Source organism: Micropterus dolomieu, linkage group LG19 (assembly GCF_021292245.1).
Source record: "Micropterus dolomieu isolate WLL.071019.BEF.003 ecotype Adirondacks linkage group LG19, ASM2129224v1, whole genome shotgun sequence".
Lineage (NCBI taxonomy): Eukaryota > Metazoa > Chordata > Actinopteri > Centrarchiformes > Centrarchidae > Micropterus > Micropterus dolomieu.
Window position 1 is genome coordinate 16560360 of NC_060168.1, and position 11588 is coordinate 16571947.

Here is an 11588-nt window from a genome sequence, read left to right on the forward strand (position 1 = left end):
AAACAGACATCGTTTTTTGTTGTTTTAAAACCAAAACGGAAAAATATTTATTTTGATAATTAATGTGTCCGATTAGTGTAGCTATTTGTGTTACACTTAATAAACCTGCAGCAGATACACTTAGGCAGTGGCGGTGCCTGATTAAATGTAGGATAATTAAGATGAGATTGAACATCAACACATTCAGTTTGTAACTCACTAGAAACTGGGACAGAAACGCCTCAGAAGTTGCCCGAGAATTCTCTGGTTTTGAAGATTTCAGTATCAAATTAATTCAGTGATTCAGTAGTTGTCAGTACATCCAATGGTACTGACAACTATGAATTGTTATTAGTCAGGGCTCCAGACTAGCTTTATACACGTCCGTCTCTTATATGTCCAGAAAAAAATTGTATTATGAGATTAACATCATTATTTAATAGGAATTCATAATATTTAAGTCTACCTGACCAATAGGTACCCTGCTGTGCTTCCCTTCAGACTGTAGCCTTCTGTATGAGACAAGTGCACTGCACTTCATCGGAGGTAGCCTAAAAAACGAAACTAACACTGCCAATCAGGCAGACATCTCAGCAAAAATCCTCATGTTAACTTCTGCAGCTCCCAAACAGAGCCAGATTGTGCTTCAGGAGTTTATAATGCAAAACTCTACCAGCGAGTCTCCTGGCTGCTTCTCAGAGCGCACGCGGGTTATTTTACGATCACACCGTATGCCGAGTTGCATCAACTGGGTGGAGTTGATTATCGCCGTTGCTAAGTGATTTTAATAAATAAACACATAAGCCTCCACAATCCCTTTCGTCCTAGAGGCGTCCTACAGAATATTCTTCTTCGTCCCAAACATATTTTCTATCGTCCCCAGGACAACAGGGTTAGTCTCGAGCCCTGGTTATTAGTTAATTTGGCGAACTGCATATTAACAAATCATACATGGATTAAAATGTTTGGGTAATTGTCGTTCAGCCTTTATACACTGTTTCGACCTGACCTTTATTTTCTTCGCAAGATGGAAGAATTTAGAAAGTTGCGTGACGCTGCAGAGAGCCGCCAGCTGCAGTAACACATGGACTAGGCTATGCGTAAAATCAGGAGCATCCAGCCAGTGGGAATGACCACTGACCATCCAGTGCGCCGGTTCCACTGGCAACCCAACCCATGGTAGGTTTACCGGAGAGGGTGAGGGAGAGGAGGTCACAGGAGCAACGTGGTGCACTGGAAGGTCAGTGATCGTTCCCTTTTGGATGAAGCCCGACGCAGACAACAGTGGCATGTGTACAGCAGCCAGTTAGCTTGAAAACCAGTAGGGATGCAACACCGGTCCTATATAGAACAAAACACAGCTGCTTTGTTTTCTGTTTTGGTTTTCAAACAGAAAAAACAAATAATGACTTGTATTTGGAAGGGACAATGTTGTAAAATGTCAGAAAAATGTGTGTATTTAGTGAAAAGGTTGTTGATGCAAATGCTTTAACATAGACCTTCTGGTTTTTGTACATTCAAAACACCATATACTAATAGGGAACGTGTGCACATAAACTGGAATGTTGCTTGTAATTACTGTCAAAAAATGAGAAAAGTCTGTAGATGTATTGGAGTTCCTTGTTATTACTGTCAAATTATGTTCATATAAAGTAAACCCCATGCAGTAATGTAAAAGGTCTGTACATGTATTGGACAGTTGCTTGTAATTGCTATCAAATATTGTTTACATAAAATAAATGTGTATTTTTACATATATTGGAGAATTGCTTGTAATTACTGTCTATTAATGTCTATATAAAGTGAAACTATACATAAATGAGTAAATGTCATGTTGATATATTGAAAAGTTGATTTTAATTAATTGTAATTACTGTCAAGTATTGGTTATATAAGGTAACCCCCCATATATTAATGGTAAACGTATGTAGATATATTGGGAAGTTGGTTGTAATTACTGTAATAAAAATGTTTCTATAAGGTAAAGGCCCATACATTAAAGGTACAAATATTTAGAAATATTGGAGAGTTGCTTGTAATTATTGTCAAATAATGTTTATATAAAGTAACCCCCTGTATTTAAATGGTAAAAATATGTAGAAATATTGGAGAGTTGCTTGTAATTACTGTCAAATAATGTTTATATAAAGTAACCCCTTGTATTTAAATTGTAAAAATATGTAGAAATATTGGAGAGTTGCTTGTAATTACTGTCAAATAATGTTTCTATAAAGTAAACACACATACATTAATGGTAAAAGCTTGTAAATTTATTGGAGATATGTCTGTAATTACTGTCAAATAATGTATATATAAAGCAATAACTGTTAAAATTATGTTTCTGTAACTTAATATTACATGATCTTGGTTTTTTGTACAGGATAAAACCAATATTTAACAGGAATTTACTGTAAATCGATTGAATAATGGCATAAAATAAAGGTTTAAATCTATTAATATACTGGTATTAGGCTTTAAATTAGGGTATCTAAAGGTAAATTTACAACATTTTCTGTTTGCTTTACATAGAAAAGTCTTTACTTTGACAAGGAGTTCTTGTAGATAGATTGGATTATCTTAAAAATATACCAAATAATACTGTATTAAAACAGCAGTCTTCTTTTTAATTATGTAATTTTAAGGTATTTGCAATATTTTTAGGTTTTTATACAGATTTATACATTCGTTTAACATTCAACAGAGAATTTTTTAATGAGATTTTTTTTCTTTTAACAGCAGTTTGACTAAAAATACAGAAAATGTTTACGGTACTTTTGCTGCCAGACTTTTTACCGTAATTTTACGATTTTTTTTTTTTACAGTGCAGACATTTATCGAATCATAATGTTGTTGTGTTAATTCTTCTTTTCTTCATCAGCTATACTGTTGGTGTTCTTGCTGGATCCTGTGGCTGTTTTCACAAAATTCCAGTTGGACATGTATTCTTCACAGTTAGGGTGAGCGCAAAGCAGGAGAGAGCCCAAATGCAAGACACTGAGAGCACAGTGTGAGATGAGTTCCAGTGTTTTAATCCATAACATGGAAAAAGCAAAACAAGGCTTACAGAGTGCAACGACTGGCAACATCCAAAATCCAAAAAAGCAGGCGGGTGCAACACAGGTGAGAGGGATCAGGACTAACGGAGACAGCAGGGGAAAACAGAGACAGGTATGCAGAGGAATACTGGGGGAACAGACATAACAGCTTACTAAACACTAAACTATATAAGATGTAACATATCAGAATTATATAAATAACAACTTAATTCAGACACAAGCAAAAAAAACTACAACCGACTGGGAAAACAGACTGAAGCTAGGATTAAACAGAACCAAGACCTGACAAAACCAAAATAATGCAAACACAGAAGTAGGAGTAAGTACAAAGACAATAACTAAGGCACAGAACTAAAATGCAGGGGTAAACCTAAACAAGACAGGTACAAAGTGAGCTAAACAGAACCTGCAAATGAACAATGGAAACAACAAGGCTAAACAGAGTACACAAGACAAGGAACAAAACCTCAAAACAGAAAACATGGACAAACTGTTACACAGAACGGGGTAGGGAACAGAAACGTGACCCACCAGGAAACAGGACAACAGTAAACATGGACCAGAACACCAACTGACAGATCATAACCAGATAAACAACATCAGGTAGAGGAAGCACACTGAGGTAGCAAGCAAACTATAAACTAAATCTAAACTAACAGAACGGCAACCGCGAATGTTAGGAACAATACAAACAGGGGCCAAACTAATCCATCCATCGTCAATCGCTTATCCTGCGTACAGGGTCATGGGGGGCTGGAGCCTATCCCAGCTGGCATCGGGCAAAAGGTGGGGTACACCCTGGACAGGTCGCCAGTCCATCGCAGGGCCACACATAGACGAACAACCGCTCACACTCACACCTAAGGACAATTTAGGGTCACCAATTAACCTTGCCTGCATGTCTTTGGATGGTGGGAGGAAGCCGGAGCACCTGGAGAGAACCCACGCAGACAGGGTTTTGAACCCACGACCTTCTTGCTGTGAGGTGACAGTGCCAACCACTGCACCACCGTGCCGCCCCGGGCCAAACTAATAACCAGACTAAATAACATAACCTCAGAATCAAATACCAAAACCCAGAAACAGAGAAACAAGAATCAAAATACAGCACAGAGAACTCAGGACAGGATCGTGACAGTATTTTAAGAAAGTATTCATAAAAAAACCCCTTACCTAAAAAGGACATGTTCTATTTTAAGGCACAATGTAATTTCAAGACATTGCCTATAGAATAAAAAGGAATTTCAATGGAAATTGGCCCCATGTTAAGTGAATTACATTTAGCAAATTCATTCTAATTCTGTCCTGTGGCCTGGGAATGTGGGAGAAAACTGTAATCCCCCCTCACCAACTACTGTATCTCTGAACTATCTCATTTACCAAATCACACCAAGTGAGGCTAAATTCCCCTTTTGATATTTAATGTAATAACTTGTAATATATTTATCACTAAACCTCCCATGAAACAGTTTGGAGCCCACCTGGGGAGGCTGGCTTCCCACTCTGCTCTAATGAAAGTCCCTCTGAACATGCCCCTGGACTGTGCAGTCACATGACTCTCAGGAAGTAGCTTTCCTTTTTGGAGGGAAATCATCTACAAGAAGCAAAGTAAGCACCGATTGCAAGTAATGACCCAAACACAGCACTTATATTTATATTTAAATTCGTATTTATATATTCATGAATGGAGGAAGCAGGCTAATTAAGGGAAATCTCTTGTCCATGACACGAAAGAGTCCCCTTCCACGAATTATACACTATGCTAACTGTGTGGCTGTGCTCGCCTTTTTTTAATTCATTCTCTTTCTATTCTCGTTTAAGTGTTAAATGTCCAGCAATTTAGCCCTGGGAAGACCATCTCAGCTGTTCAGGACTTAAGCAGCAACTAATTAATTAACGATATAATTTTAATCGGTACCTTAACGTCTTCACTATGGCAACAACAACATGGCCCGTAACGGAAGTTAACCGTTAGCTTAACGTTAAACTCTACTAGCTTTGGTAGTAAGCTAGCAAGCTTCACTGTCCGTTAGCTGCGTTTTTAGTAGTTAGAGAAGGTACCGGACTAAACCATGCAGCATCTGGTACGTAACATTACTTTATTTAAGCTTATTGTAGCAAAGTTGACACCAGTAAAAGAAGTTAATCGTTAGCTTAAAAACGCCAAAGTAATTAGGCATGACTAAATTTAGTAGTAACTTGCAAGATTCAACCTACATTTGCGGCCTTTTTAAATATCTTATTCTCGTTTTACACATGCTAACTGTTAGAGAAGGTACTGGACTCAACCATGCAGCCTGGTAAGTAACATTATATGTAGGCTATATATTTGTATATCACTTATATGTAATAAGCTCTGTGTTCACAATTTTGGTAGCCTACAGTTGTATGCTTCAGTTTTCCATAAAGTCAAGCCAGAACATGGTGAACCCACAAGAACAAATAGCTCTTAGTTAACATGGTGAAGGAGATGACAGAAAATCACAAGGAAAAGTACACACATGATATTAATTTAGTAATAAAAAGAATGAAAACCCCAATCCTATTATACGATGTGTTGGTGCTACCAAAAACTCATAGGGACATCCTATTAATTAGTAGCTATGTTTTCAAGCTCAAAATGATCAGATAATCTTAATAAGCATAGCTACTGTTGCACTGAACACACTGTTAAATGTTTGTCTGCTTTGAAACCTACTATAATGATATTAGTTAATGGTGTAACGGGGTAGACCTGTATCAGCCAATTTTGAGTGCAGTGGTAGTGTGAGGGGTGAGCACTTAGAGTGAGTGTGTATTTGGTGGGTGTGGTTTTGCACTTGGGTTAATTGCATGGGTATGGACTAATGGCAGACAGGTCTGCTTGGGCATGACATCCATCTGCAAACTATTTAACCAGCCACACACTAGGCTCAAAAGTCTTCTGTTTGTCTCCTGTGTGCAGTGTGCGGGTGTGCTGAGGCTGCTGATTCTTTGCAAGAGTGTGGTACACGGCTGGGTCGTGGTCTGGGGAGCTGCCAGTGTAGAGCCACCGCTACTTAGTAGAGTTACCAGAGGCCCAAGCAGTGAGGCTACAACCGACCAGCCTGTGACCACGCAGGAAGACGAAGTTGAGCACACCCAGCTACGACGAACTGCAGTTCCGTTTAACTAACAGTTTCCCCCATTTGAACTCTCTTTTTAACTATCTTAGCCTCAGTCTTGTTTTAACCCTTTGCATGTCTATTTTATACAAATAAATTTGGAGGCTATATTTTGTGCAGCGTGTTCTATTGTTGCCCGCTTATTTTATACACTGTTTGGTCAATTGGGAACTAGTTTGGGGGTGTTACAATAACAATTGCCAATGTTTTTTCATGTTTATTTTCTTCATCTGCAGAGGGAATGGGAACAACTTTTGTCAGTGACTTTGGAAGGGCAGTGTATAAAAGATTGTGAGGTGTGTTAAAACTCTATGCTAATATTGTACATATTTGATTAACAGCATAATTAGAGCTGGCCCGAATGTCATGTTTTGAGCTTCGACGCTTCGATAGTAATTAAGAGCGAATAATCAAAGCTTCGCCCCCCTGCTGAGTGAGGGGAGATCGGAGAGATAAGTCTGTGTGCCTGTGTGTGAGAGAGAGGGAGAAAGACAGAGAGCGCTCCGTTTATTTATTCTCATAGCTAGGCTAACTGAGTGACCAAATCTTTGTTTTTAACTTTGTTATGGCAAGGCTAGCAGACCCAAGTGCAGGACTAAGAAAGGGAGAAATATATATTGCAGGTTAAAAGGATCAGATATTGAGCAGCGGAAGAGCGAGGCAGAGGGAAAATATATGCCTGCCAAACCGGGTTGGTGGCTGCTGTACCGAGCAGGGGGAACCGTAGCTGAGAGTCCAGAGTGAGAGAGTCTGATCCGAGCAGGTCCAGAGCAGAATCCGGGAATAGTTTCGCCGGAGAGCGCACGGGATGAGCGGTGTTTCCGGTAGCGGAACTAAAACTAACACGTTATTATGCAAGATTCACTTTTAATTTTAATTATACCGACAAAATGCTCTTCTACAATCTTGATCTGTAATGAAATTAAGCAATTGTAAAATTAATAAACGCCATAACTTCCACAATACTGCAGTCATCACTCAGTTTAAAGTGCTCCCACACAGCTGAGGGCTTCATTTCGTTTTCCCCTTTGATGTGAACTGGAGCGTTGTTTCGCTGCTGTCGGCGGAAGGTCAGGCGCGCGGAAAAAAACCCTCAATAATCGAATCTCATAATTGTAAATTGAACGTGTACCCAAAGGTCGAATATTCGGGTCCAGCCCTAGTGGTGAAACAATTAAGCATTGTTGTGTTGCGTTTTTTTGGCTCAGTTTATATTTTTCCTATCTGTGTAGACAGTGTAGCATTTTGAAGTTCACATTAGTTTTGTGCTAGACCCTTTTCCACCCATTCTAAAATATAGCTAACTGTGCACTTTTAACAGCCTATCAGTACAGTTTGTCTTTGAATGTGTTTAAACCAAATTTAATAGGCGATCTTACTTTCATATGTTAATTTAAGTTTTGAAATACAATAACAATACAGTATGCTGTGTGTTCTCTAGGTTGTTCAAAAGAGAAAACTTGCTTGTGGATAATACTGGACACACATGAAGAACATTTCTCTGCTCATCTTTCAAAACACTGTACCGGTGAGTAAGTTATGCTGAATTCTCTTTTATGCGACAACAAAGAAGAAATGAACATTAAACACACTTATGAGAACAAAACTGTAGATGCTGACAAATTTAAATTCATTTCATATTTTATGACATGCACTGACTGTGCAATATAATCCATCCACCCTGAATGCATAATGTTTCTGCATCATTATGTCATCCTAACTTGATGTCAGTTGTTGATGATGATTTTATAACAAGGCTATGGCCTAGTCCACACAGACACGGGTATTTGTATAACCGGAGTTTTCCTCCTGCGTTTAAGAAAAAAAAATCTCTGTCCACATGAAAACGCAAACACACGCTATCAAGCGCTGTCAAGAGCATACCGAAACACCGGGCGGCGATATGACCCTAACCGTAAAGCCACGTTGGCCAATCAGAGCCTAATAAAATTTTAAACAAAGCAGGCAGTGGCTCACAATCTGACATCAAACACAGCGGATAACGGCGCACTCTCTGACTTCGCAAGGCAAAACCCCCGGTTTTACTGTCTACACCACAACACTGCAACCAGCGTTTCTGAAAATCCTCACCCTGGCAGGGGTTTTCAAAAATGTTCGGTTTCAGTGACCTGATATTGCGTTTCTGTGTGTACGAACGGCCGAACCGTGTAAAAGATCGTCATGGTTATGAGTACCCGTGTAGATAGGGCCTTAATTGCTCAAATGTGACATTTACCATTAAGAAGAGAAAAAGAGAGAGTGGAGAAATATTATCAAACACAGAGATGGAGTTAGAATGCAAAGGTAAATCGGCCAGATAGTCAAAAACAATAACAGAAACCAGCAGTAGTCCCCACTGTTCAGAGTTGTTGATCAAAACCAGATAAATTCAGCGGCTAACAACAGTTTGTGTATTTGACAAACAGGAAATTTACGAACAACAGTGTAAAATAACACTGTAATATCTGCGTGATTTAGTGTATCTAATGTCCAATGTAACAGTACATGGGGAAAAAGCACAGCATTGAAAGGTCATTGTTGCCCACTCTCCATTTTATGTGTGATTATCTACAATATTTTTACATTTAGAGGTCTTGGTGATTCAGCAACTTTTTTCACATACACACTAGTGCCTCCGAGCCATGGGACTTGGCATTGGTTGGGGAAGACTACACATCTGATGCTTCCATTTTTAATTGTAATACTAATGTTGTTGAGGACTAAGTGGAAAGACCAAGCAGAAATGTTTGTCAGTGTGTCTCTGGTGCCAATGCAGTTCAGGCATGTGTCGTACTGCTTTAATTGTCATTGCCAATTAGGATTCTGGGACTGCTTGGGAACCTGGATCTGAAAAGTTATGCATTTTTGCAGAGCAAGCCCAACAATGCCATGTGATTGTCCTGTTGTCTCTGTCCATGGTCCTGAAACAACTACTGCAACTGGAAACTTATTTTTCTTTTTTTGCCATATTTTTGTGAATTTGTGACATGGCTACTACTACTACTATTGCTACTGCTCCTGCTGCTGCTACTACTACTAATAATATATTAATGTAATAATTTAATTGTCCCTTCAGTGAGGTATTATGCGTGAATATTTTATAACAAAACATGAGGCCTTCAAATTATCTAAAAGCATATATTTATTGCTTTTTATTATACATAATGTCTTCTGAATAACATTTTTTAACAACATACATTTTAACAAATTCTGTTTGAGTTGATTTCATCCATAGATTCATAGATGTGTAGATTTCCATATTTATTCCATGATAATATGGGTTTTAATAAATCAGTCTTGTCAACATTAGAGACACATTGTCTGTATTTGTTGTGGTTTGTATTTGTGTTGGGTATAATGATTTAAGTTTTGTATGCACATTTAGTTGTGTGATTGAAGTAAGTATTCATTAATATGTATTGCCTTAGTTGTATTAGTTTTCCTACTATACATCTAGTGTCCTTTGTCTCTCACCAAATTGCTAAACATGCTTAATAATAATAATAGTTTGTCAGTGGTGCATAAAGGTGTATTTCTATCATCAGGTTGTTGTCTGGAAGTGACGTTGGACATACCATCAATAAAATAATATAATTGTCCTATTGAATCAGTTACATCTTTGAATATTATACAACTTTTATATTTTACATGGGGCACACAATTCGTGAAAGTGGGTGAAGATGAGGAGGGTTTAGACTTTGTCGAGAATATTGCATGAGGTGTCAAGAGTGAACAGAGACTCATGGTGCCGCTGTAGGCTAGCACAAAAGTAGCACAGACATCTCCTCCCACTCTCACTGCATTAAAGTCGCTTGTCATTTCTAAGAAGAATCCCTCCATTCCACGACTGTTTTCCATCCTGTTGTTGTTTATAGTTGTAAAATGTTGGATTATTGACTCTGTTTAGGAATTATATATATGTATATTTTGTCTGTGCAGTCATTTGTACAAGCAGTGGACGTGTTTTTCGGAGGATGGGAGACAAAGGATTTTCAGCGCTTCGTCCGGTTCTCTGCTTCGCTTCCTTTATTGTAACGCTGCACCTCGTTAATGGAGATCTGAGTTATTCTATTCCAGAAGAGATGAAACGCGACTCTGTTATTGGAAATATAGCCAAGGATCTCGGTCTGGATCTGAGGACCTTATCTTCACGAAAGGTCCGTGTTGATTTTGAGGGAACTCGTAAGCGGTACTGTGATATCAATCTGAGTACCGGAGATTTGATCACATCAGAAATAATTGACAGAGAAAGCCTTTGTGGAAAGAAACCGTCGTGTGTTTTAAAAGTGGATCTGGTGTTAGAGAATCCTCTGGAGCTTCATCGACTAAGTCTTCATATTCAAGATGTAAATGACAACTCTCCGAAATTCAAAAAGAATCTCATTGAAATGGAAATAAGAGAGTCTTCTGAAAAGGGCAACCGCTTCTCTATCGAGGAGGCCCATGACGCAGATATAGGTCAAAATGCTATTCAAAGGTACAACCTTCAAAAGAATGACAACTTCATTCTCGCTGTTGACAGCAACAAGGTTGAGCTGGTACTGGAGAATAAACTCGATCGAGAGAAACAAAGAGAGTTGAATTTGCTTCTCGCAGCATTAGATGGTGGCTCTCCTCAGAGATCAGGTACTGTAGTCATACACGTCACTGTGTTAGATGCTAATGATAACGCCCCAGTGTTCAACCAGGCCGTTTATAAAACCAGTCTGCCTGAAAACTCTCCTCCAGATACCATAGTGATTAGTGTTAGTGCTACAGACGCAGATGAAGGAGTGAATGGAGATGTGACATATGACTTCGGCCATGTATCTGATGAAGATATAAATGTATTTTCTATTGATCCTAAAACCGGAGAAATTAGAGTAACTGGTGTGATTGACTTTGAAGAAATTAGTTCTTTTGAAATGAGAGTGCAAGCTAAAGATGGTTTAGGGCTAACCTCTTACGCCAAAGTTATAATAGATGTTACTGATATAAATGACAACGCCCCGGTGATATATTTAAAATCACTCTCTGACCCCATACCTGAGAACGCGTCACCTGGTACAGAGGTGGGCATCATTAACGTGCAGGACAGAGACTCTGAGAGTAACGGACAGGTCCGCTGCTCCATTCAGCAAAACGCCCCCTTTAAGTTGGTTCCTTCTATTAAAAACTATTATTCTCTGGTGACCACAGGACAACTGGACCGTGAACTAGTGTCTGATTACAACATTACAATCACCGCCACTGACGAGGGCTCTCCACCTCTGTCCTCCTCTAAAACTGTTCAGTTATCTGTAGCAGACATCAACGACAACCCACCGGTGTTTGAGGAACAGTCCTACAGCGCATATGTGACTGAAAATAACAAACCTGGCTCCACTTTATGTTCCGTTAGTGCTCGAGACCCCGACTGGAGACAAAACGG

General features: G+C 39.0%; 1 protein-coding gene and 1 long non-coding RNA gene across 4 annotated transcripts in view; both read left to right on the forward strand.

The window, feature by feature from the left end:
* The first annotated feature begins 5343 nt into the window (after positions 1-5343).
* LOC123957495 lies at positions 5344-9785 on the forward strand. 3 transcript variants are annotated; one of them, XR_006821804.1, is made up of 4 exons: positions 5344-6174; positions 6415-6474; positions 7620-7706; positions 8768-9785. It is a non-coding gene; the product is annotated as an uncharacterized LOC123957495 (long non-coding RNA). The 3 variants fall into 3 exon arrangements; XR_006821806.1 differs by having other exon boundaries at positions 8998-9785; XR_006821805.1 differs by having other exon boundaries at positions 9050-9785.
* A 101-nt stretch (positions 9786-9886) lies between these two features.
* LOC123958205 (protocadherin gamma-B2-like) overlaps positions 9887-11588 on the forward strand; it is a 2752-nt gene continuing 1050 nt past the window's right edge. Inside the window, exon 1 of the mRNA XM_046031461.1 lies at positions 9887-11583. Coding sequence (XP_045887417.1) covers positions 10153-11583 — 1431 coding nt within the window. The 5' untranslated portion in view covers positions 9887-10152. The remainder of the gene's footprint in view (positions 11584-11588) is intronic.